Source organism: Pinus tabuliformis, chromosome 9 (assembly GCF_031772625.1).
Source record: "Pinus tabuliformis cultivar Carrire ecotype Pingquan chromosome 9, CPIR1, whole genome shotgun sequence".
NCBI classification, from domain to species: domain Eukaryota; kingdom Viridiplantae; phylum Streptophyta; class Pinopsida; order Pinales; family Pinaceae; genus Pinus; species Pinus tabuliformis.
Window position 1 is genome coordinate 1,582,517,923 of NC_142307.1, and position 22,847 is coordinate 1,582,540,769.

Genomic DNA, 22,847 nt, shown 5'->3' on the forward strand with positions numbered 1-22,847 from the left:
CTCCTACTGCGAGTTAGCTTTGGAAAAGGACAAGTGACCAGTCTCAAAGGTTATTTGTGGCTAGGATGAGTTGCATGAGTCAATTAGACTCAGTTAACTAGTCAATCACATGTTGGAGTTCCAAAAATGAACTTACCAAATGTAGATGGGTCGAAAAGCTTATAAGGAGGATGAAGGCACATAATTGATCATTGTTTTGTGAGCACGAGTTGGTGGAGACAAGGCGATAGAGAGCACGAACTTGTGTGCAAAAGTTTGTGTGTGGGAAGGGTATACTAAGGAGAAACCTGTGCGTAGTTGATAGAGGAGAATTTCCTTGGGGGTTTGCGCAAGGAAATATGGAAGCAGGATCAAGGTTCTTGCAAGGTGTTTTAGCTTAGGACAAGTTGGGAGAACAAGGTTGTTTTTCTATTGAAACAAAGTTGTATTGTAAGAGATCTATTGCTCAAAATTCTATCAATAAAGTTCTCAAACAAGTAGAGGGTTTTCCCAGTTGGGTTCCCTTGAAAATTTGTGTTTCATGATATTGTGTGACTGTGTTATTTCTGTTCCTATTCTGCTGCAAAATAAATAGGGAAATTTTGTGTCTTTATGAATAGAAACTAGTTTTCAGAATTATTCATTAAGCAGTTGCAGAATTTCAAGGAAATTCTACATCCATTGGATGCAGAATTAAATTTCACACCCAAAGAGTACCCACTCTACATTCTTTTGAGTAGACCCACACCGAATTTCCCAAATTGAAAAAAAATTGACTTTTTAAGTGTGGGTCAACAAAGTATGTAGAGTGTTTTTTCATGTATTTTCAATTTTTTTTGGTGTGGTTCTACTTGAAAGTATGGAGATTGAGTACCCATGTATTTTCGATTTTTTTGATGTGGGTCTACCCAAAATTATGTAGAGTGGGTACTCTTTGGGTGTAGAATTCAGTTCCACATCCAATGGGTGCCTACACTTGATATTTGAGTAAACCTATAAGGAAAATTTTCTTTTCCTTATAAATCTTATTGGTTCTTTTAAAGTTTATTTTATTGGTACATTTTGTATTATGAAGCCCATTTTTTACCTCAAAATTCCCTTAATGGTAGCAAGATCTTTGACATATGAGTTATGGAAGGACCAATCTGAAGTACTCATGATCAAATGTGAAGTAGAACATCATGCAATCAGGAGAATGGTACCCATGCAAAAATCTTAGCATGCGATGAGAATCACATGGTTACCTCATACAATATGAGGGGTAACAATTGGCTCCAACTCAGGGACATGTGCTCTATGGATAAGAGTACGTGAAAACTCCAAAGTTTTAGTCATACTTGCGATCTACATCCACCCTTAAACTTGACATATGATCATCAGTAAAAATAAGTGATATGGCAATACAATCACCCTAGTCCACCCCAAAATAAAGATGAAACAAAATATGAACTAAAATGTTAATGCAAAGCAAGGAAAGAAAACACACATTGTAAGCTACTACTCAAAGGATCTTATTCATTCATATTCCTAAAAACTAATGTGGCACCAATTGCCACGACCAAAGTAGTACAACTTTAGAATTTGCTTATTCATGGGCAAAGGTAGCATTTCATCATCTAGGTGACTAGGATAGAAATAATTAGCACCTAGTACATTCTCAATCAGATAAGGTCCAAGCCACAAAGAATCAAACATTCCACGATTTCTTTGTTTTTCTCTTTTTCGATCCCACATGAGGACTAAATCTCCTTTCTTCAGTTCCCCCCTTGTGAACCTTCTATCAAAAATGCCCTTGACTTTACCTTGGCATTGGAAAAGCTAATAAAAGGCTTTCCTTTAGTTTTATCCAATTCCTCAAATTGTTGGTTCTTGCTTGCACTGCCACTCTTTCAGTCATGAAATGCTCTAACAACTAGTATATTGGGATTTTAAGTGAATTGGCAATGTAACTTCCATCCTGTATGCTAACTCAAATGGGCTTTTCCCTCTGGATTATTTCTTCGTAATATGACATGCCTATAAAGCATATTTTATTTTGCTATCCCAACTTTTCTTGTTATCTCCCACAATCTTCTTGATAATCACCATCAAGTTTTTGTTATTTGATTTTGCAAGGCCATTTCCATGTGGGTAATAGTTGGATGAGTGATATAATACAATGCCATAGTCAAGACAAAATGATGATAACTTTGTTGAACTAAAGGCTTTGGCATTTTCCATTGTGATCTTAATTGTGATACCAAATTTCATGATAATCCTATCCTCAAGGAACTCATTTACCTCACCATCAATTGCTCTCTTCGTGGGAATGAATTCAACCCACCTGATGAAGTAATCGATTGCTTTGAGAGATTTGAATCTATTATTTGAATTTTCTTTGAATTATCCAATGAAATTGAGACCCCATTGTTGGAAGGGTACCTGTTTGGTCTTTACTTACTAAGGTAAGTTAAGCTCTTAATTCCTTTATCGACCCAGGAAAGTACACTTAGAGGTGCTCACCTAAAATATATAGATCTAGAAGGATCTAAGGTTCTAATGACAGCCTAGTGAAATGAAATTAACAATGCTCTCTTATAAGAGGTCTTTCATTGTCTTTTCAATCGCTCAAGCATTAATCTAGATAAAACAAATCTTATGAAATTCTAATTGCCTAAATAACAAAAACAAAGTATTAATGACTGGTTAAAATCCTATCATTCCCTTACAAGAATATTGCTCAATAGAACTTTTCCCAATCATAATAATCCAAAGTAATTTCAATAACTAACTAAATCAAATAGTGAATAAGATGAGTAATGTTGCAAACCAATAACAGCTGAATCTTTTTACAAGAATCACTTATCAAACTGAAAATTGAATTCAACAATTACAATCTGAATCACTTGGAAATCAAACAAAAACTATCTTCAAAGTCAAAGCCAATAAGCAAATATGGAAATTGTATGACAACGTGTATATTTTTAAATTTTCAAGATCAGAATTGGTTGAATCCTTTTACAAGGTTCTTTTCACAACGAATGCAAGTCCTTTTCAATTGATAACTTTAATAACATGACCTTTACTACAGCACATAAAATAACTTCTAAGTTTCAAATTCGAATATGCAACTAGTAAAGAAACTTGAAACAAAGTGTATAGGCGTAGTGATGAGGGCCCTTCAACACTTCACAAGCACACTGAAAAACGATTCAGGAGAGTATAACTATTGGATCTGGAAGCATAAACTTGATAATGAAGTTTGTATTAAATCTGGAGATTAAAAATGCACAAACTGTACTTTCATATGTTCACAATCTAGCTCTAAAACATAGTCTTCTTCCATAGGTTATTTATCATGAATCCTATAACAAAAGAAGCTATTCCTCCTCCATATTATCCTAACAGAATTCTATTAATTACATCCAAGAAGGTCGAAATTGAATCAGTTCCTTCATTTATGCAAAAATTCTCAAAATAGAAATTATTCTCTTCACAAAATCTAGAAATCTTGCTGAAGTGGCTGGGTTTGACCAGCGTTGACCAGACACTTGTTTCCTTCAAAACCGAAAGTGGATAGGTGATCCACCATCCGTGTACATTTTACTTCATGCCCACAATCTTCAAATTCGCTCACCTGCTGTGCAACATGTCAAACAATGGAGCATTTACAGGAAGTCACAACTTCTTGTAATTTTATGAAAAATGTCATTTTTAACATAATAATTTCAAAAATTAATTTCAAGCTAAAAATAATGATAATGACATCATATCATTTAGTTTCTAAGGATTATAGTTGGAATATGAAGGTTAAATGGTAAAAAATGATAATCAAAAGAGGATTTTAAGTGGAATGGACAGTCATAATTTGATACCAACATTCCCCCAAACTCAGGATTTTGCATGCCCTCATGCAAATAAATTCTAACCTGTCAAATTCTGACTTCTGCCTCTGCCTCTGCTGCTTGAAGTAAAGCATTGATGTTCATTTGGGCTTCATACTCTGTCTTCAAGATTTGATACTTGGTTTTAATTACTTTCTTTTGCTTGTAAAGTTTGTAGGCCTTCCTACAAATTTGCATTTTATAGGTTGTGAGTTTCTTAACCTTCTTTTTCAATTTTTCATTTTCAAATTGAAACTTCTTGCTTTGTATTTTGAGTGTCTCATTTTCTCTTTTCACTACTCTTTCCAAAACCTCTGATTCCATAAGCTGCGGTTGTAACTTCTCAACTTTCCTTTCCAGTTTTCTTTTCTTTTTACCTGAGAATTTCTGTTCTTGTTGTTCTTTTTCCTTGTCTTTACTTTCCAATCATTGTATGTAGTCATACTGTGCCTGTTGTAGAATATCATCCTCCTCCACCGTTTTCCCTTTCTGATCTAACTTAGTCTTTCTAGACTTTCTTGTGTAAGTGGAGAAAATTTTATCCTGTTCAGCCCTTTCAGCCTCCTCCCTTACCATCCTTCTTGTTCTGATACATCTGCTGGATGGCGCAGAGTTATTTAGTCTGTACTCTGAAAAGTCTTCCTCTATAGCATCTACATCAATCAACAGTTATGCATGTTACTGCCCTTCCTTTAAATTCTGTTGTTCCTCTTGTGGATTCTATTTTTTTTCTTGCTCCTCATCTGCCATAAACTCATTAGTCACCATGAATTTCTTCCATGCCACACTTATTTTTTGTAGTTCAAATTCAACCAAGATTTTTACCAAACCAAAATGGTATAGGCTCCTATCTTGATTTTTTCTTTGTTTTTGTATGGTCTTAGACATTTTAGTCAAGCTTTGCAAAAGAAAATATGGTAAGCTTACCATCCTTCTTGTTCTGATACATCTGCTGGATGGCGCAGAGTTATTTAGTCTGTACTCTGAAAAGTCTTCCTCTATAGCATCTACATCAATCAACAGTTATGCATGTTACTGCCCTTCCTTTAAATTCTGTTGTTCCTCTTGTGGATTCTATTTTTTTTCTTGCTCCTCATCTGCCATAAACTCATTAGTCACCATGAATTTCTTCCATGTCACACTTATTTTTTGTAGTTCAAATTCAACCAAGATTTTTACCAAACCAAAATGGTATAGGCTCCTATCTTGATTTTTTCTTTGTTTTTGTATGGTCTTAGACATTTTAGTCAAGCTTTGCAAAAGAAAATATGGTAAGCTTATGATGCAGTCTCCTCTTAGATGCATTAACAATTTGATATGATAAAGAAATACAATGTTGTATCTTCCCTCACAGGTTATAAATTTTTGAATAACATAAACTATTTCATCCCATGGATGAATGAGCCAACTCCTTGGTATCCCTGATTTCCAGTCAACTGATGATACCCTTGTCCTGGATATGAAATGTGTCCATGTTTTCTCTTTGAACTGCTTGGTTTTAAAATACTTTTCTCCTTCTGGGCTTATACCTATTGCTTGAGCAATTGTGTCTTCTGAGACCCTAAAAGACAAGTTTCCTACAATAGCCCTCTCTCCATTGAATGAGGAGGCAAACTCCCTTGCTACTAGCTCATTATGCCCATTAAATTTTTCTAAGAATGTCAGCCATTGTTTTGCCCTAAAAATGTCTATGCAGTCCTTATGGTATTTGATAGGGTCAAATTGTTGTGGCTCTGTTCGGTTTTCCATGAGAGAAATGTTTTTATCTCTTGTTACCCTGTGTGTAAGAAGAATTTACAGTTGTAAAAAGAATTCTACCATAGTTTGTAGAAAATTACTGTATTTCTCTTATGCTGTAAAAACAAATTTCACCATAGTTACGATAAGAAACTACTTGAGCCTGAGTAAAATGCGTATCTCTTGTTTAATGGAGGACGCTGCCAATTTAATCGAAATATCCTTCAACCGGTTCTGTAGAGTCTCCCTTGTGCCGTGGCCCTTTTACTCGTATGTTGACATTGTTATTGTCAACATACTCGTAATGCTATACCCTTATGTATCTCAGTGAGGATTGCCCTTCAGAATGGTAAACAACCCTAATTCACAACATTTTCTACAGGTTTGAACTTCTACCTATACTCCGTGATGAATATAATACTTACTTCCTTTTTAACACGGTGGTTTCATTCTTACGACCTTCATTCATTACTTGCTTATGCAACGAATTCTCAGTCTCTTCACACAACATATACTTTACTGATAATTCTTTCAATGCCTTACACAAGGATTTTTAATGATGACGTACGGAGTCTTGGCAGCGGTCTTTGAATGATGAAATCGGGTATGGTGCAAGCCCTTTGTTGAAATTATGAGGAATACAGATCATTATGGCACCTACAGAGTATAAGAGCATCGGGTCATGATGATTTGCTGAACTAGCCGTTAATCCTTACTAATGCTCACATACCCTTTGTCTATCAAATATGTTTTATTTTCTAGATTTAAAAATCTTTAGGTTGAAAACCATAAAGATTTTAAATTCTTTGTCTTCATGCCCTAATCCCTTCTTCAAAATTCGGCTCTGTAGCCTACTAATTGATGACCTCCAATTTGCAGTCGGTGACTTAATTGGTTTTTAAGTATGCATGCTTAGTTTTGGTAGATTTGTTGATACTTATGAATGCAGGTTGATTGAAATATATGTACAGGATGAAAAGGTAGGCTTTAAGGATCAGGCTTTTAGGAATATATACAGGATAGAAGATAGGACTAATGTTCAGAAATAGGAAATAGGTTACAATTATAGGATATAGGTAGAAGAGTACGACTGACTCCTACAGGATATAAGAATGAACAATATAGGATACTCTGGGTATTTAGAAACTAAAATCAATAATCATCATAAACAATCATTTAAAAATTGAAGTTAATACAAGAAATTAAAAATATTAAATGACAATTCTTACAGTTTGGAGGCTGGCTTTTGTTGTTTGATATGTTCAGGCATAATTCAGAGCTGTGATGGTGTCCATTTGTCTCTTAAATGTAATCTCTTTCTTCTTAGGTGCAGTCCAGTCCAGTTTAGTTTATGTTATGAAGGAGTCTTCTTTGTAGATGCAATCTTCCTCTTCTTGGGTGTAGTCCTCTTCTTTGCAATTTTCTTCTTCTTAGGTGCAATCTTCCTCTGAACAGATCCCATTATGAAAATGTGCATAGAACAGGTCCCTTTCTGAGAAATTATATATGATGGGTCCCTTTCTGAGAATGAGAATTTGTATATAATAGGTCCCTTCTGAGAAATTCTATATAATAAATCCCTTTCTGAGATATGTTTTGAGTTTACAATCAAAGCCTTTTGGAAAACACTGGACAACAATCATTTTTTTTTAAGAATCCATTAGAATGTAAAGACAAATCTCTTCCTCTCCTGGAGATGAACTTAGGGAGACAGAAAAGCATGAACAAGTTCAGATTTCCTTCTCCCCAACTGATGATTTGACTTGTCCTCAAGTCATGTTTCTTTCAGAATCCTTTTATTTTGCAATTCAATCTAACCTAAAAAGGAATTCTTACAAGCCAATTTCTTGGTTTTCTCATAAGAATTCGTGTTTAGATTATGCCATCTCTGGTTTTCATATCTAAACATTATTTTGTTGTTGTTGTTGTTGTTTTTTTTTTTTTTTTTTTTTAATTGTTTTTTATTTTTTAATTTTATTGTAGAAAACAGAAACTGATTAAGGCTTGGATATTACAGCTGACTGCTATACTATATATACCAGTGTTGCACACATCGCGATCGGGATTTAATCGGCGCCGGGAAAAAAGCGGAAAAAATCGTTAAAATCGGGAAAAAATCAGAAAAAAGCGGGAAAAAATCGTTTGGCACAAAAATATTCATTTTTTTTCAATTTTTTTAATATCTAAACCATCTACAACATAAAATAAATACATTGACACATAAATATGAATATTTTTGTGCCAAACGATTTTTTCCCGCTTTTTTCCGATTTTTTCCCGATTTTTCCGATTTTTTCCCGATTTTAACGATTTTTTCCCGATTTTAACGATTTTTTCCTGCTTTTTTCCGATTTTTTCAAAAAATCGCGATTTTTTCAAAAAATCGCGATTTTTTCGATAAAAATCGTTATAAAAAAAAGTGGCGATTTTTATGTATAAAAATCGCGATTTGAATCGGCTAAATGAAAAAATCGCGCTTTTACGATAAAATCGCGATTTTAACAACACTGATCTATACCTCCTTTTGCTGTGATACTGTCCTTATGAAGTCTTCTTTACTGACGGGCTTATGATAGATCTTTAGCGTGTGTCCATTCACCATATATGTCTGTTCTTCTTGGTCAATTGAAGTTAGTTTGGCTGATCCATTCTCAAAGACTTCAATGATTTCATAAGGGCCCATCCAGTGGGTTGTAAATTTTGCTTTGTAATCTTTGAATTTTGAGTCGAAGAGTAATGCCCAGTCACCAACTTGAAATTCCTTCTTCTTGATTAACTTGTCATGCCACTGTCTTCTTTGTTGTTGTATCATTGTTGTCCTTTGCACTGCCTGTTGTCTCATCTCATCTAGCTGGTTCAATTGCATGATTCTTTCTTGTTGGACTTCAGAGAGATCTATTCCTAAGTCTGCAGCCAATTTATATGTATGTATTTGAAATTCTATTGGCAGCATGACCTCTTTGCCATACACTAGCTGATAGGGTGTAAACCCTGTTGTGTTTTTCCAAGTAATTCTATATGCTCAGAGTACTATTGAGCTTGTCTGCCCAATCCTTTTTGTTTGTTGCCACTGCTTTTGTCATTATCCCTTCTAGGGTTTTGTTTGTAAATTCCACTTGGCTATTGGCCCGCGGATGGTAGGGTGTGCTCAGTCTATGCTTGATTTGTACTTATTAGTAATTTCTTGAACCAGTGTTGATGTGAATCGAGTCCCTTGGTCAGTTACTATCTCTCTGGGTACTCCATATCTAACAAAGATTTCTTCAAAAAGGAAATTGATCACTGTTTGTTCAGTTGCCCTTGCAAGTGCCTTTGCTTTAACCCATTTAGTCACATAATCGGTACATACAAGAATGTACTTCTTACCTTTTGGATGGTGGATTGATGGGTCCAACAAAGTCGAGAGTCCATTTTTCAAATGGCTCTAGATGCACTTGTGGCTAAAGTGGCATTTCATCGGAGGTGGTTGGTCTGCCCATGTGTTGGTAGCTGTCACAACTTCTTACATACTTCTTTGAATCTTTGAAAATTGATGGCCAATAGTAGCCAAGGCTAAGAATTATGTGCTGTCCTCTTAGCTGCAAAATGGCCACCACAAGGTTGATCATGGCATGAGGTTAGTATATCAATAATTTCATCCTCTCTAATGCATCTTCTAATGATCATATCACAACAAGTATAAAACAAATCGCCATTAACCCATGAATATCTTGCGCTTTGTTTGATCAGCCTTTTCTTTTCCTTTGAACTGAAAGATGGTGGTACTTTTCCTGTGGACAAGTAGTTAGCTAAATCAACATACCATGGAGTTAACAATGAAATTGCAAACAAGTGTTCATCAGGAAATGAATCTTCAACTTGGACAGCTTCACTTGAATTTTGTAGTCTAGAAAGTAATCTGCTACCTGGTTCTCTTTCCCTGGTCTGTCTAGTATTGTGAGATTAAATTCCTGCAGTAAGAGTAACCACTTGGTGATCTTGCCATTAGTAATAGGTTTATTCATTAAGTATCTAATGGTGGAGTGGTCCGTGTGAATCAGGACTTCATACCCAGTTATATAATGACGAAATTTGTTCACCGCATGTATAATTGCAAGCATTTCCTTTTCCGTTACTGTATAGTTGAGTTCAATAGGAGTCAAATTTTTAGTGATAAAGTAAATGGCATAAGTTAAATCATCTTCTTTTTGCGCTAATGAAGCCCCCACTGCTGTGTCAGATGCATCAATTGAAATGTGAAAAGGTAAAGTCCAATTGGGTCGCCTTAAAACTGGAGCAGTGCTTAGTTTCTCTTTGAGTTTCTCGAAAGCATTTTGACAAGCCTCATTCCAATTGAAGGTTACCTCTTTTGCAAGAAGTTTAAATAAAGGCAATGCTATCCTGCTAAACTTTTCAATAAATCTCCTATAATAACTTGCATAACCAAGAAAGCTTTCTTACATCTTTTGGATTTGTTGGAATGGGCAATTCAACAATAATTTGTATTTTGTTTCGGTCTACCTTGATTCCCTCAAGAGAAATATGATGTCCTAAGACTATTCCCTCATTCATCATCATATAACATTTTTCATTGTTTAACGACAAGTTGGTTTCTATACATCGTTGTAAAACTTTCTCAAGATTTTGCAAAGAATTGTCAAAGGAATCACCATATACTGAAAAATCATCCCTATATACCTCAACACATTCGTGGACCAGATCAACAAAAATTGTTAATACTGCTCTCTGAAATGTTGCGGGTGCATTGCATAAGCCAAATGGTAGGACATTGTAAGCATACGTGCACTAGGGACAGGTAAATGTTGTTTTATCTTGGTCTTCTAAGGCTATGCTAATCTGATTGTAGCCACTAAAACCATTGAGAAAGGAAAATGGCATTTTTCCAACTAATGTATCCAAAACTTGGTCAATAAATGGCAGTGGAAAATAGTCTTTAAGGGTGGCCTTATTCAATTCTCGATAGTCAACACAGACTCGCCATTTACCGTTTTTCTTGGGAACTATTACTAATGGAGATACCCATTGGCTGTCAGAAATGGGGTAAATGAACTTCACTTTTAGTAACTTTTGCAATTCATCTCTTACAACCTCTTTGAGCATGGGGTTCATCCGTCTCTGTGGCTGCCTCACTGGTTGAATATTAGTGTCTATATAGATATGGTGAGTGCAAGTTTTTGGGTGAATTCCCTGCATGTCAGTGTAGTCCCAAGTGAATGCTTTTTGGTATTTGATGAGCAAGTCAAGCAATTTCCGTTCCTGAGATGTTTCTAGAAAGGCCCCAATGTTCAATGTTTTTCCTGGGCTGATTTCTATTGTCTTGCTTTGTGTTTGTAATGGAGTCGATTGGAAAGATTTCCTCAAATATTGCTCTCAGAGAGTACATAGTACAAGTTTCCTGAAAGCTTTGTGCCAACATGTGATCTGCTGCAGTGTATTGTGCATTTCTCAATTCTTCTGAAACATCAGGTTGGGTGATAAACATTTTTAATAAATCTTCATTGTTGTTCTTCTCAATATCATACATTTGATTGATGCTTAAAACAGAGTATATTTCTTCCTGATCATTGTACTTGTCATCTAGCCATAAGTTTTGTGTTACTGTTGGGGCTTGTGCTGATGGGTACAAGGTAAGTTGTTTTCTCTCCGTGCCTCTAGAAATGATCATGTTACTAGATCTACATCCAATGAATGCATCAGCAGTTGCCAACCATGGTCTGCCAAGTATGAGTGGATGTCCTCCTAAGTTTGATTTTGGCTGGAGTACTAAGAAATCAACTGGATACTCCCAGGAGTCCAGTGAAACAATTATATCTTCCAGTATCCCCTCAGGAATGACTTTAGAGCGATCTGCTAATTCCAAAACAATTGGGGTTGACTGTAAATTTGTCAGCTGCAAAGTTTTCATTGTGTCCAATGTCATAACATTTATTGCAGCTCCTAAATCAATCAGAGTGTTTGGAATTGAAATTTTGTTGATAATTGTTGTGACTCTAGGTATGCTCGGGTCAACATTTTTTTCCATGGAAATGACATTCGACATCAAGTCAGCTAAATTGCCAATGACATGTATTGTTTGTGGATCAAATCTTTTCTTTGCAGGCTTTTTGAGACAGAGCTCTTTTATGGCTTTGGTATAAATTGGAATATCCTTGATTGCCTGGAGTAATGGCATTTTGACATACACATTTCTCAATTCATCAAGAACATCAAATTGTGGCAATGGTGTGGGTAATTTTGGTTGAAGTAATCGTTCCGGAAATGGAGGTGGTTGTAGTGTTTTGATTTGTTGACCCTGTTCTAGATTGTTTTGTGTTGGGTCACTTTGTTTACTACGTGGTTGGTTTTCTTGTTCATCATTTTGATTCTCTTTTTGTGACTGTGTTTGAACAGGTGGAGGTTCTTTTTGCAGAGTTCGACTTGACCTTAGTTCAATGTTTTGTAGTGGTAGAGTTGGGTACAATGGTCCCTCATCTACGTTGTAAGCTGGTCTATCTATTCGGTTGTTTGGGTTAGCTATGGGTTGAGCTGGTAGCTGTGTGGGTCTAGGAGGTTGGTTGGATGGTAGTTGTAGCTGAGGTGAATTTATTTGTGGAGGAGCAGGTAAAGTTTGTTGAGGATTCTACTGTTGATAAGCTACTGGTTGTTGAGGGTATTGTTGTGGATATGGCTGAGAATATTGTGACTGATAGTGTTGGGGATATGGTTGAGCAAATGGTTGCTGATATTGCTGAGGTTGTTGTTGAGTAAATTGCCGAGGAAAAGAATATCCTTTCCATGTTGTGGGTATGTTTGCTGCTGTTAATTAAACCAATTTTGCCAAGGCATAGGAACATTCCAAGAATTTTGAACACACAAGTTATAATTTGCTGAATTTCGATTTTGATACATACATGGGGGTCTTGGCTGCCATGGCCTTCTAACTCGCATGAAATACATGTTCTCCATTTCTGCATTGGCTTCCAAATTGTAATTCTGCAAAATTTTTATCTTTGTGCAATCCTTAGTGTCATGATTTTTTGTACAAAACCCACAAATTTGCACATTATCTAAAGGACATTCTTTCAAAGCATGTTTTCGTTTGCATTTGGGACAAAAGATAGATAATTCTTGCTCTTGTTCATCTTGTCTTTTTTTTGTTTTCAAAGTGTCTATTTGGTTTTCCAAAGTACTTAGAAGGTCTATTTTGAAATCTTAAAATAGATTGCCTAGTTCAGCTATAGTAATATTTCCTGTAGCAGATTTTGTGATTTTTGATGTCATGGCTCTTTTTCCATTTCTTGCCTTACTTCTAGAGTACTTTTGACACAAGTCAACAATCTCCTCAAAAGGTAAATTAGAAATTCCCCCTTTACCCATGAGATTGAGGTCATCTAGATACTCATCCCGGATGCCTTTAAGAAAGATTGTTCGAATAAGATCAATAGACATGGTTCTATGTTTTGATTTTTGTAGATTATATGAGAATATTTCCAAGTATTCCTCTAAGGTCTCGTCTTCTTGTTGATTCATTCTAAAGATGTCATCTTTAGAATCTTTTGATCGACAATAAGGTTGATACTTCTTCAAAAAGATCTTTCTCATGTCATCCCAATCAGTGACTAAGTGTTCACCTAATCCCATGAACCACCTAAGTGCTGCTGCTTTTAAGGTAGCAGGAAAAAATCGAAGTCTATGTGCATCATCGGTATATCCATTGGTTCGGCATATTATGTCAAATTCGAACAAAAACAAGTCCGGGTTTTCAGATGCCATACCATAAAAGTTTGGTAATACAGATGGCAGTATATTCTTCATTTTAATTTCCTCGTCCATATACTCTCCTCTATTTTGAATTGGAAATTTAAATGTGGATTCCTCTGTGTCTGATTGATTTGTATTTCCTCCAAATAGATTATCATTTCCTTGTTTTTTTTCATTCTCCCTTTTCCTTCTCCTTTCTTCCATTTGTCTCTAATACCCTCTTAGTTGTTCAGGAGTAGGTCCTCTAGATCCTCCATCTTCAACCATTGTAATTTGTGATTTGTCTAAGGTTTCTATCTCTTCTTCTTGTTTTAGTTCTCGAGGGAAAATTTGTTCAAAGATAGGTTGTTGGATTTTTGTACAGATGGCGGTATATTCTTCATTTTAATTTCCTCGTCCATATACTCTCCTCTATTTTGAATTGGAAATTTAAATGTGGATTCCTCTGTGTCTGATTGATTTGGATTTCCTCCAAACAGATTATCATTTCCTTGTTTTTCTTCATTCTCCCTTTTCCTTCTCCTTTCTTCCATTTGTCTCTAATACCCTCATAGTTGTTTAGGAGTAGGTCCTCTAGATCCTCCATCTTCAACCATTGTAATTTGTGATTTGTCTAAGGTTGAAATCTCTTCTTCTTGTTTTAGTTCTTGAGGGAAAATTTGTTCAAAGATAGGTTGTTGGATTTTTGTTGTACTATCTTTTAATTTCCCTACTGTAGAAGTCTCAGGTATATATCTTTTCTTTGCCTGCTGAGCTAGTAGGATTTGTCTTTCAATGAGAGTAAGTCTTTGGCCTGATCTCTGTTTTTCCTCAAGTTTTTCCACAGTAACTTTTCCAATTGGTGTTGTGTACTCAATCTTTTCTAATGGTTCTGCTCTTAATGGTGGATTAGTTGTTGGTTGGGGGGATTTTGTGAATCTTCCTTTCTCATCCCTAAACCTAGACATAAATAAACATGACTGAAATTTAAATTTAAATCTATGTTTTTGTTGTTTTGTTGATTTTTAGTTTTTTTTTTTTGTTTGTTTAAATCTTTCTAGTTGCACCTCCCCGACAACAGTGCCAAAATGTTTGGTCTTTACTTACTAAGGTAAGTTAAGCTCTTAATTCCTTTATCAACCCGGGAAAGTACACTTAGAGGTGTTCAATCACTCAAGCATTAATCTAGATAAAACAAATCTTATGAAATTCTAATTGCCTAAATAACAAAAACAGAGTATTAATGACTGGTTAAAATCCTATCATTCCCTTACAAGAATATTGCTCAATAGAACTTTTCCCAATCATAACAATCCAAAGTAATTTCAATAACTAACTAAATCAAACAGTGAATAAGATGAGTAATGTTGCAAACGAATAACAATTGAATCTTTTTATAAGAATCGCTTATCAAACTGAAAATTGAATTTAACAATTACAATCTGAATCACTTGGAAATCAAACCAGAACTATCTTCAAAGTCAAAGCCAATAAGCAAATATGGAAATTGTATGACAACAAGTATATATATCAATTTTCAAGATCAGAATTGGTTGAATCGTTTTACAAGGTTTTTTTCACAACAAATGCAAGTCCTTTTCAATTGATAACTTTAATAACATGACCTTTACTACAACACATAAAATAATTTCGAACTTTCAAATTCGAATATGCAACTAGTAAGGAAACTTGAAAACAGAGTATACCAGCGTGGTGATGAGGGCCCTTCAACACTTCACAAGCACACTGAAAAACGATTCAGGAGAGTATGACTATTGGATCTGGAAGCATAAACTTGATAATGAAGTCTGTATTAAATCTGGAGATTAAAAATGCACAAATTGTACTTTCATATGTTCACAATCTAGCTCTAAAATAGTTATCTTCAATAGGTTATTTATCATGAATCCTATAACAAAAGAAGCTATTCCTCCTCCATATTATCCTAACAGAATTCTATTAATTACATCCAAGAAGGTCGAAATTGAATCAGTTCCTTCCTTTATGCAAAAATTATCAAAATAGAAATTATTCTCTTCACAAAATCTGGAAATCTTGCTGAAGTGGCTGGGTTTGACCAGCATTGACCGGACACTTGTTTCCTTCAAAACCGAAAGTGGATAGGTGATCCACCATCCGTGTACATTTTACTTCATGCCCACAATCTTCAAATTCGCTCACCTGCTGTGCAACATGTCAAACAATGGAGCATTTACAGGAAGTCACAACTTCTTGTAATTTTATGAAAAATGTCATTTTTAACATAATAATTTCAAAAATTAATTTCAAGCTAAAAATAATGATAATGACATCATATCATTTAGTTTCTAAGGATTATAGCTGGAATATGAAGGTTAAATGGTCAAAAATGATAATCAAAAGAGGATTTTAAGTGGAATGGACAGTCATAATTTGATACCAACAGTACTTCCACTATGTCAAGTTGTAAAAGTAAGGCTACAAGGTGTTGCTTTCTTGCAAACAATTGTCATCATTGGCAATATTTAACAAACTTATGGACATCTGCAAATATAGTTGGCCAATAATATCCCACCTTCAAGATTTTATGAGTTGTGGTTCAAGTTGTCTACCCTTAATGTTTTATGAGTTGTGGTTTGTGCCGCTTGATGTTTACTATAAAATCCTATATGTAATTCTTCCATTAATTTCTTGGCCTCTATATTGTCTACACATTTCAGAATAAGGCCATCATGTTAATTTTTAGATAACAATGGTATGTTCTATGCATAAGACAATTTACTTCAATGTTCCTTTAGCAGCCCAATGGAAGATTCCAATTATATCCAGTGGCAATCACATTAACTTATAAACGTTGACAGTGAATGCAGATAGAACATAAAATCATATGCATAAGACAAGCCAAGACAAGAGGACACAAGATGTGGCAGATGCCAAGGACAAACCCCAATGTGGGGAAACCCTTTGATCAAATCTTTTTATGATTCTTCAATAGTTCAGCACAGAGAGAGAGAGTACAAATACAAGCCCAAAACAGATCTGCCAAAGCATCAGTGAAATCAACCCTAACCAGAAAGTCAATGGTGGTCAAAACTGCCCCAAAACATCCTCCAAACAGCAGTCCAATTCGACCTTCAAATCAGCTCAAATTCTTCGGTCAAACCCAGTCAAAGGAGAGAGAAAGTCTGCTGTAATTTTCTGCGGTCAAAACAGAAGTCAACCTGAAGTCAACGCTGGTCAAACTGTCCCCAAACACCTCAATTTTTGTGCCAATAAATGCGGCCTCCTAAAATCGAACTTTTGGCACAAAATCGAGGTCAACACTGGTCAAATCACCCAAACTCAACACTGGTCAACTCACCCAAACTCAATGTTGGTCAATGCCTTGAAATTTGCGACCTGTTTCACTGAGAAAAAACTCGGCCTCCTGCCACACGTGCGAAGTAGAGAGAGAGAACTGCCACACGTGCGAAGAAGAAGAGATGCCTCCAATGCTGTACGACCCAATCAAGAGAGAGAAGAAGATGTGATGAGATGATGTCCAAATGAGGAAAAGGTCTCTCTTATTTATACACTTCGTTGAGGGTGAAGAGACACATCTATTGGGCTTCATAAGCCTACATTTGACTGGAGCCGACCTTGACAATTTGTCCATAAGAGAAATAAATTCATAATTCCATTTCTACTTGTCAGAATGAGATGATCTTTATATCAAAATTGTACCTCTCCAAAGAGGAATCCAATGCAATAATCATCTCCATCATATGAGCTGTCATAAGATGGAATTTGGCCCTAGTTGCCAGTTTTAACACATCAAGATTCTTCCAATGAAGGCCACCTTGAATCATAGAATATTTTGATGCTGTCAATCTCAGAGACCTTCTCTTATGACCTACAAGGTGGTTTGGACAAGTTAAGTTCTTTAGGTAATAAATTATGTCTGAGTACCACTTATGTCTTTCTAAACCTAAAATTGTAGCTACCATGTCAGGGGTTTCTATTTCTTCGATATCCAATGCTTTCTCATTCCCCTCAACTAACATCCTAGCAAGACCACCTTGCTTCACTAACTTAGTGGGTCTTATTTCCATATAATACTCTTGGATCCTAGATACCCATTTCCCTAGAATACCCAAACAATCATGTTGGGTGAGTAAATCCTTTATAGCAGCATGCGAGACATATGCAATAAATTTGGAGTATCCGATGTAAATCATAAAGCACTTCAATAAATGCACAAGGTCATAAGCTTGTTTTTCCACAATAGTATGTTTCAATTCCAAGTCCCTAAGTGACTTGCGCATGAATGCAATCGGCTATTCTAGATTTGCTTCATTCTTTTGCAACAAGACATCGGCTCTTGTTTATTCTGAAGTGAAAGAAAAGACTTGAATTCACATGGAGTAATTTGGGCATACAAGGACTAGTGCTAAAGCTATGGCATGTTTAAACATGTTAACGCTCTCACTGGTCCACTTGAATCCTTGGTCTTTCTTCAATATATTGGAGATTGGTTTAGTGATCTCAATAAAGTTAGGGATGAATCTCTTAATGAAATTGATCTTGTCAGAGAAAAATTGTACTCGTTTCTTATTTTTGGGCAAGGGAACTTGTTGGATATCTTCTATATGGGAGGGATCTATCTTGACCTCCTTTAGATATATCATGTCTGAGCAGTTTTCCTTCATCATCCTCAAAGACAGGTTTCTACGAGTTTAATGATATACCATGTCTCTTACATGCTTCAAACACCTTCCTCAAATGTTGCACATCGTCACCTGTTTCCTTGAAAAACAGTCAAATCATCACGATATATCTCTATGATCTTCTCAATCAAGTCTATAAATGTGAAATGCATGTCTCTCTAAAAGTTATAGACAGCATTCTTTAATCCAAAAAACACTCAAAGATATTTCTAGGTTCCCAGGGTGTCATAAATCCCATTTTTTCTCAATCTTCTTCTTTAACCAAGACTTAAATTATATCCAGAAAAGCCATCAAACATTGATAACATGCCTAACCCTGTTATTCTCTATAGCAGAGTCTCCATGTTGGGTAAGGGATAACTGTCTTTGAGGGACAACTAGTTGAGGTTTTGAAAGTCAATGCATAATAGGCTGGTGGGAGGCACAACTTTAGAAAGAAAAGGAGAAAGAAAAATAAAATTTGAGTTTTTTAATTATTGGCAGGGGTGCAGTGTGAGTGTAGGGGATGCTAAGACATCCCTTGTGGGTCAAGCTATGTCCTGGCATCCCCTTGTGTCAACGTTCCTAGGATGCCTTGTTTCTATAAGGGACAGCTTGAAGATGTTTCCAAGCAGGGACCAACCCAGGGATCTTTCTGAGCTGCTTTCTTGTCTCCAAACAATGGGGGTGCATCCCCTATATATGCAGTATTATTGTTACAGAGCATTGGATGGGATCTGACTCCTAAACAACTTAGTAATAGCTGTCTAGTGCATCATGTCTAAGCATTCAAATGGCAAGGACCGTGTTTTCCGGCACTGCCCTTCTTATTTTTCTTAGTATTGTTCTGACTGATATATGTCATTCTTCCCTTCTGAGAGAGAGAGACTTTAGAATTCTTTAATTCACTAAATCAGATGACTGAATCTATTGTATTTTGGGTGATTGTGCAGGTATGTATGGTGTCATGGTACTTGTGGGAAAGACCATATGCTATTTTACAGGAATTGACAGCTTTGGTGGATTCAATCTTTCTGTGGAATCTGTCCTGAATGGAATTGGTTTTGCAATTCCACCAATGATGGCTCTTCTTTTCATTTTGGATGTACGTGGTATTGACAATTTCTTGTTTAGCATTGTTAATGTTTCACTTCTAATTTATTCCTGCAGTGTCCCTGATGTTCACTCCTATTATTGGCTTAAATAGTTGGCTCCTGCTGCTTCTTTCGTCCTTTCATCCATGTTGTATATTGACAACTATCATAGAAGCACATGTTTTGGGGAAGAAATGATGTTAATGAGTGTTCTCCTAAACATAAAGATAAGAAGAGGATAGGCACAAAGAAAGGAGGAAGAAAACAATAAAAGCAGACTATTTGGATGAGATATATATTATAGTTAATGTCTGTAGCGAGAATTTTTTCTTTTCTTTTCTACATATCCTATTTTTTTTTTTCATTTTTTTTTTTAAATTCATGTATTATGATGGTCCACTATCAAACCAAAGAAGCTGATCTGGGAGGATTATTTTGCTGACAGGATGAAGTTGTGAAGTTTTCCCCTTATGCCAGGGCTATTAGAGATGTCGAAGATGAAGAACTAATGAACTTCTTTTTGGGGATGTCTCCATTCGAGGTAAATTTCCCTAGACTATAATAATCATTGAAAAATAAATGAGGCAGGTAAACTGTATGCGACTATTCACTGATCATTGAAAAATACTTAGTTGTCTATTCTTGTTAAAGTAGCCTGTGTTATCTGCATTGATTTCTGACTTATCTTTTTGGATCTGTAAGTTTTCTAGAATGATAAATTCATTATCGCTTTTCTTGGCCAGTCCACCTTTCCATTTTGAGTTCTAAGATGTTTATACTTGATTTTGAATAAAGTAATTGTGCATTTGTTCCAACTATTTTCAGATAAGAGTTTTTAAAGCAGTCTACTTTAAAGTTTGTGTCTAAGAATTGTGTTGATTATAAATAAAATCTTTAGTCTGGCTGTTGCAAGGCCCTACTGCCCTTGATATACTTGTTCATGCTAACAGCTTTTGATCATTCATTTTGCAAATGGTCTAGTTTTCAAAAGCATAGGAGTGCTAGAATGGCAGGGCATTTTATATGAAACTGGAGCCTTATGTTCCAAGAGTGCATTCGATGTTGTGTGGATTTTTGAAATGTTAATTTGTATTCCAGCAGAAGGTTGCTAGGGGCCAGCAGAAGAGTTTAGCAATGAAGTCTCATTTTTTTTAGTGCAGATGTTGAAAGCTATTATGACCATGACTGTTTTTCTTAAATACACCGAATTGCTTAGCAGGAGATACAGAGTAAATGCTATTAATAAAATCATTTCCACTATCTTCTTAAAAATCTTGGTGCATTCTCTTTCCACGTGTGCTTCAAAAAGTTGAAATCCAGTCAGCCATAAACCTCCAAGGAGTTGTTTGCATCCTTCAAGTTTATTTTTATCCTGATTGAGCTGCAATCTGTAAGTGTGTTTATTGGGCAGGCTTAGTCATATTACAGTTTGTTGCACCCATCATCCTTTGTGCCCATTCCGTATGGGATTGTATCAAACTAGAAATAGATAGGAGACAGTAACTTTACCAAAATAGAAAGAATGGAATCATACTAACTATGATTGATTTGCTTTGATGGTCAATAAATGCTATGGTGCAATCCTTGGAAATTTCTCTTGACTTGTCCATCGTGCTTTCTTTTCTGAAATACAACAAGCCTAATCTACACATTCTTGGTGTGGCAGTTTATGCTCATTGTAATTGCAAACTCAGTAGGGGAAGAGTTATTCTACCGTGTTGCCGTGCAGGTTAGATTATCCACTTGATCCCTACTCTGTCCTTTGTAGTATAGTTAGTTTGAATTTGATATCATGGACTTTTAATTCATAAATATTGATGGTATTTTCTTATCAGTATTAAATGTTACTAGTGCAATTATTTTCAGGGTGGGCTTGCTCATGTGTTTCTGAGTGATGCATGTCAGAGCAAGGATGCATATGGTGTTGTATCATTAGTAAGATTCACATTCAAACCCTTCAATCCCACATTTTTTTATTTCATTTGGCATTATTTTATTTTATTGCTTCCCTCGTATTGTTTCTATATGGGCTCATACCTCTTTTCATTGAGATGCAAGTAAGAGCATGCTGATATTCGGTTTATATTTGGCTGATATAGCATGCTGATATGCTATTCAAATATTGAAATTATATTTAATTATAACATTACAAGCATTTGCTGATGCTTTACGCGTCTGTGCAGACTGGAATTCTCCCATTTTTTGCCCCATTTGCCCAAGCATTTGCAGCCGTGATTACTGCTGCTCTTACTGGATCTATGTATTATGTGATTTCCTCTCCACAAGGTACAGGTGTACTCTACACATTTTGTAGGTTTAGTTCAACTAATCTTCAATACCCTCTGTTCGCAACATAATTTTATTTTATATAGCAAAAAGGAGTGCAAACAGTGTCCAGGCAAAGAAGAATTTCATCTTTGTTGGGGTCCATTCCTTGTGAACTTAGAAATTGTATTAATTTCCACAAATGACCAAAAAAGGTCAATGGGATCGTGAAGAATAATGTTTGAAAACAGCAAGATCCCTTTTTCCTAAACCCAGAAATTATATTATGGTAAATGACTATTATTAGTGTCACAAATGACCAAAATAGATCAGTGGGACACAGAAGAACAATTTTTGACTGGGAGTGCCTAGAGCATCTTCAAATTGGTCTAAAACGTAGGTGAAAGAAACAAAGAATAGACAACAAGATAGAAGGAACCCAAAAAGGTAAACTTGAATTCATAGGTTTAAATCTGGAGGAGAGTAGGGTATGTACATCTCCATTGACTAAGGAGTCAAATCATTGTGCAAAGAGGGTCACTTGTCCCACAAACAAAGGGTCTCCTACATCAGATTTGATGTCTGGCTAGGCCATGACCATAAAATTAGATAGATAGTATATATTAAAAGAAAATAAGTACCCCAGCAGCAATGCTGTGCCATAAAATATCCTCCTGAAAGTAGAAAAGACTATGAATGCCAAAGAAGATCAGTACTCTGGCGAGCAGCAGAATCAGAAGAGCCATGATCATCAACCACCACAAATGCCAATGCTGTGTTGAATATAATACTGAGAGGGGGGTGGGGGGGGGTGAATCAGTATTAGCAAATCAAACACTTTTCCATTTTCATATTCTGATTCATATACACTACTTCAGTTAAGTATATCCGCGTATATACGCGACTGTGTTAAAAGCAACTAGCGTACATCCAGTAAACTTTATGATTTAGTTAGTTCATCTTCAGTGAATGCATCAGAACATTATTAACCATATGAACAGTAAACAAAACAGATCATCACACATGAAGAGCACACATGAACACCATGATATAAGGTGAAAACCCAATGTGGATGAAAACCACCTGCTGCAATTTGTTTCTATCTTCCTTTAATAAGAAACTTCGTTTACAATGTATTGGTGCAGTCCTTTACCAGCGCGCAGGCTGCAACCTACAGAGGGCTACAACCTTCTTTCGTTCTCCAGCTTCTTCCCCCTTAGCTCTTGTACTAGCTGATATACTAGTACGTAGGTGCCGACCTACAGAAGGCTACAACTTTCTTTTCTTCCAGGGACCACGTTTCATCAATTTTCAGACTGGATCCATAAGTACAAAACAATCACTGCTGCAATACAATCATCAACTTATACTTGCATCATAAATCTCTAAATCACCCAATACTGAATCACTGAAACCCTGTCATCAAAAACATAGTTACCAAAACGCAGACCAGAGCCCAGAACTCTGTAACAACCACTAGAACCAACAGCAACCTGAAACACCAAATCTCATAATGCATACGCTAC

At 35.8% G+C, this 22,847-nt stretch overlaps 1 protein-coding gene across 2 annotated transcripts in view; it reads left to right on the plus strand.

Moving 5' to 3' along the window:
• Nucleotides 1-22,847, plus strand: part of LOC149154747 (uncharacterized) — a 41,377-nt gene that overhangs the window by 13,252 nt on the left and 5,278 nt on the right. For both annotated transcript variants that reach the window (XR_016262917.1, XM_089440850.1), the window contains exons 2-6: nucleotides 18,916-19,067; nucleotides 19,502-19,597; nucleotides 20,723-20,785; nucleotides 20,923-20,991; nucleotides 21,240-21,342. Coding sequence is in view for 1 of the 2 variants with exons in the window: in XM_089440850.1 (XP_089296976.1) it covers nucleotides 18,916-19,067; nucleotides 19,502-19,597; nucleotides 20,723-20,785; nucleotides 20,923-20,991; nucleotides 21,240-21,342 (483 nt within the window). In the remaining variant the exon portion in view is untranslated. The remainder of the gene's footprint in view (nucleotides 1-18,915; nucleotides 19,068-19,501; nucleotides 19,598-20,722; nucleotides 20,786-20,922; nucleotides 20,992-21,239; nucleotides 21,343-22,847) is intronic.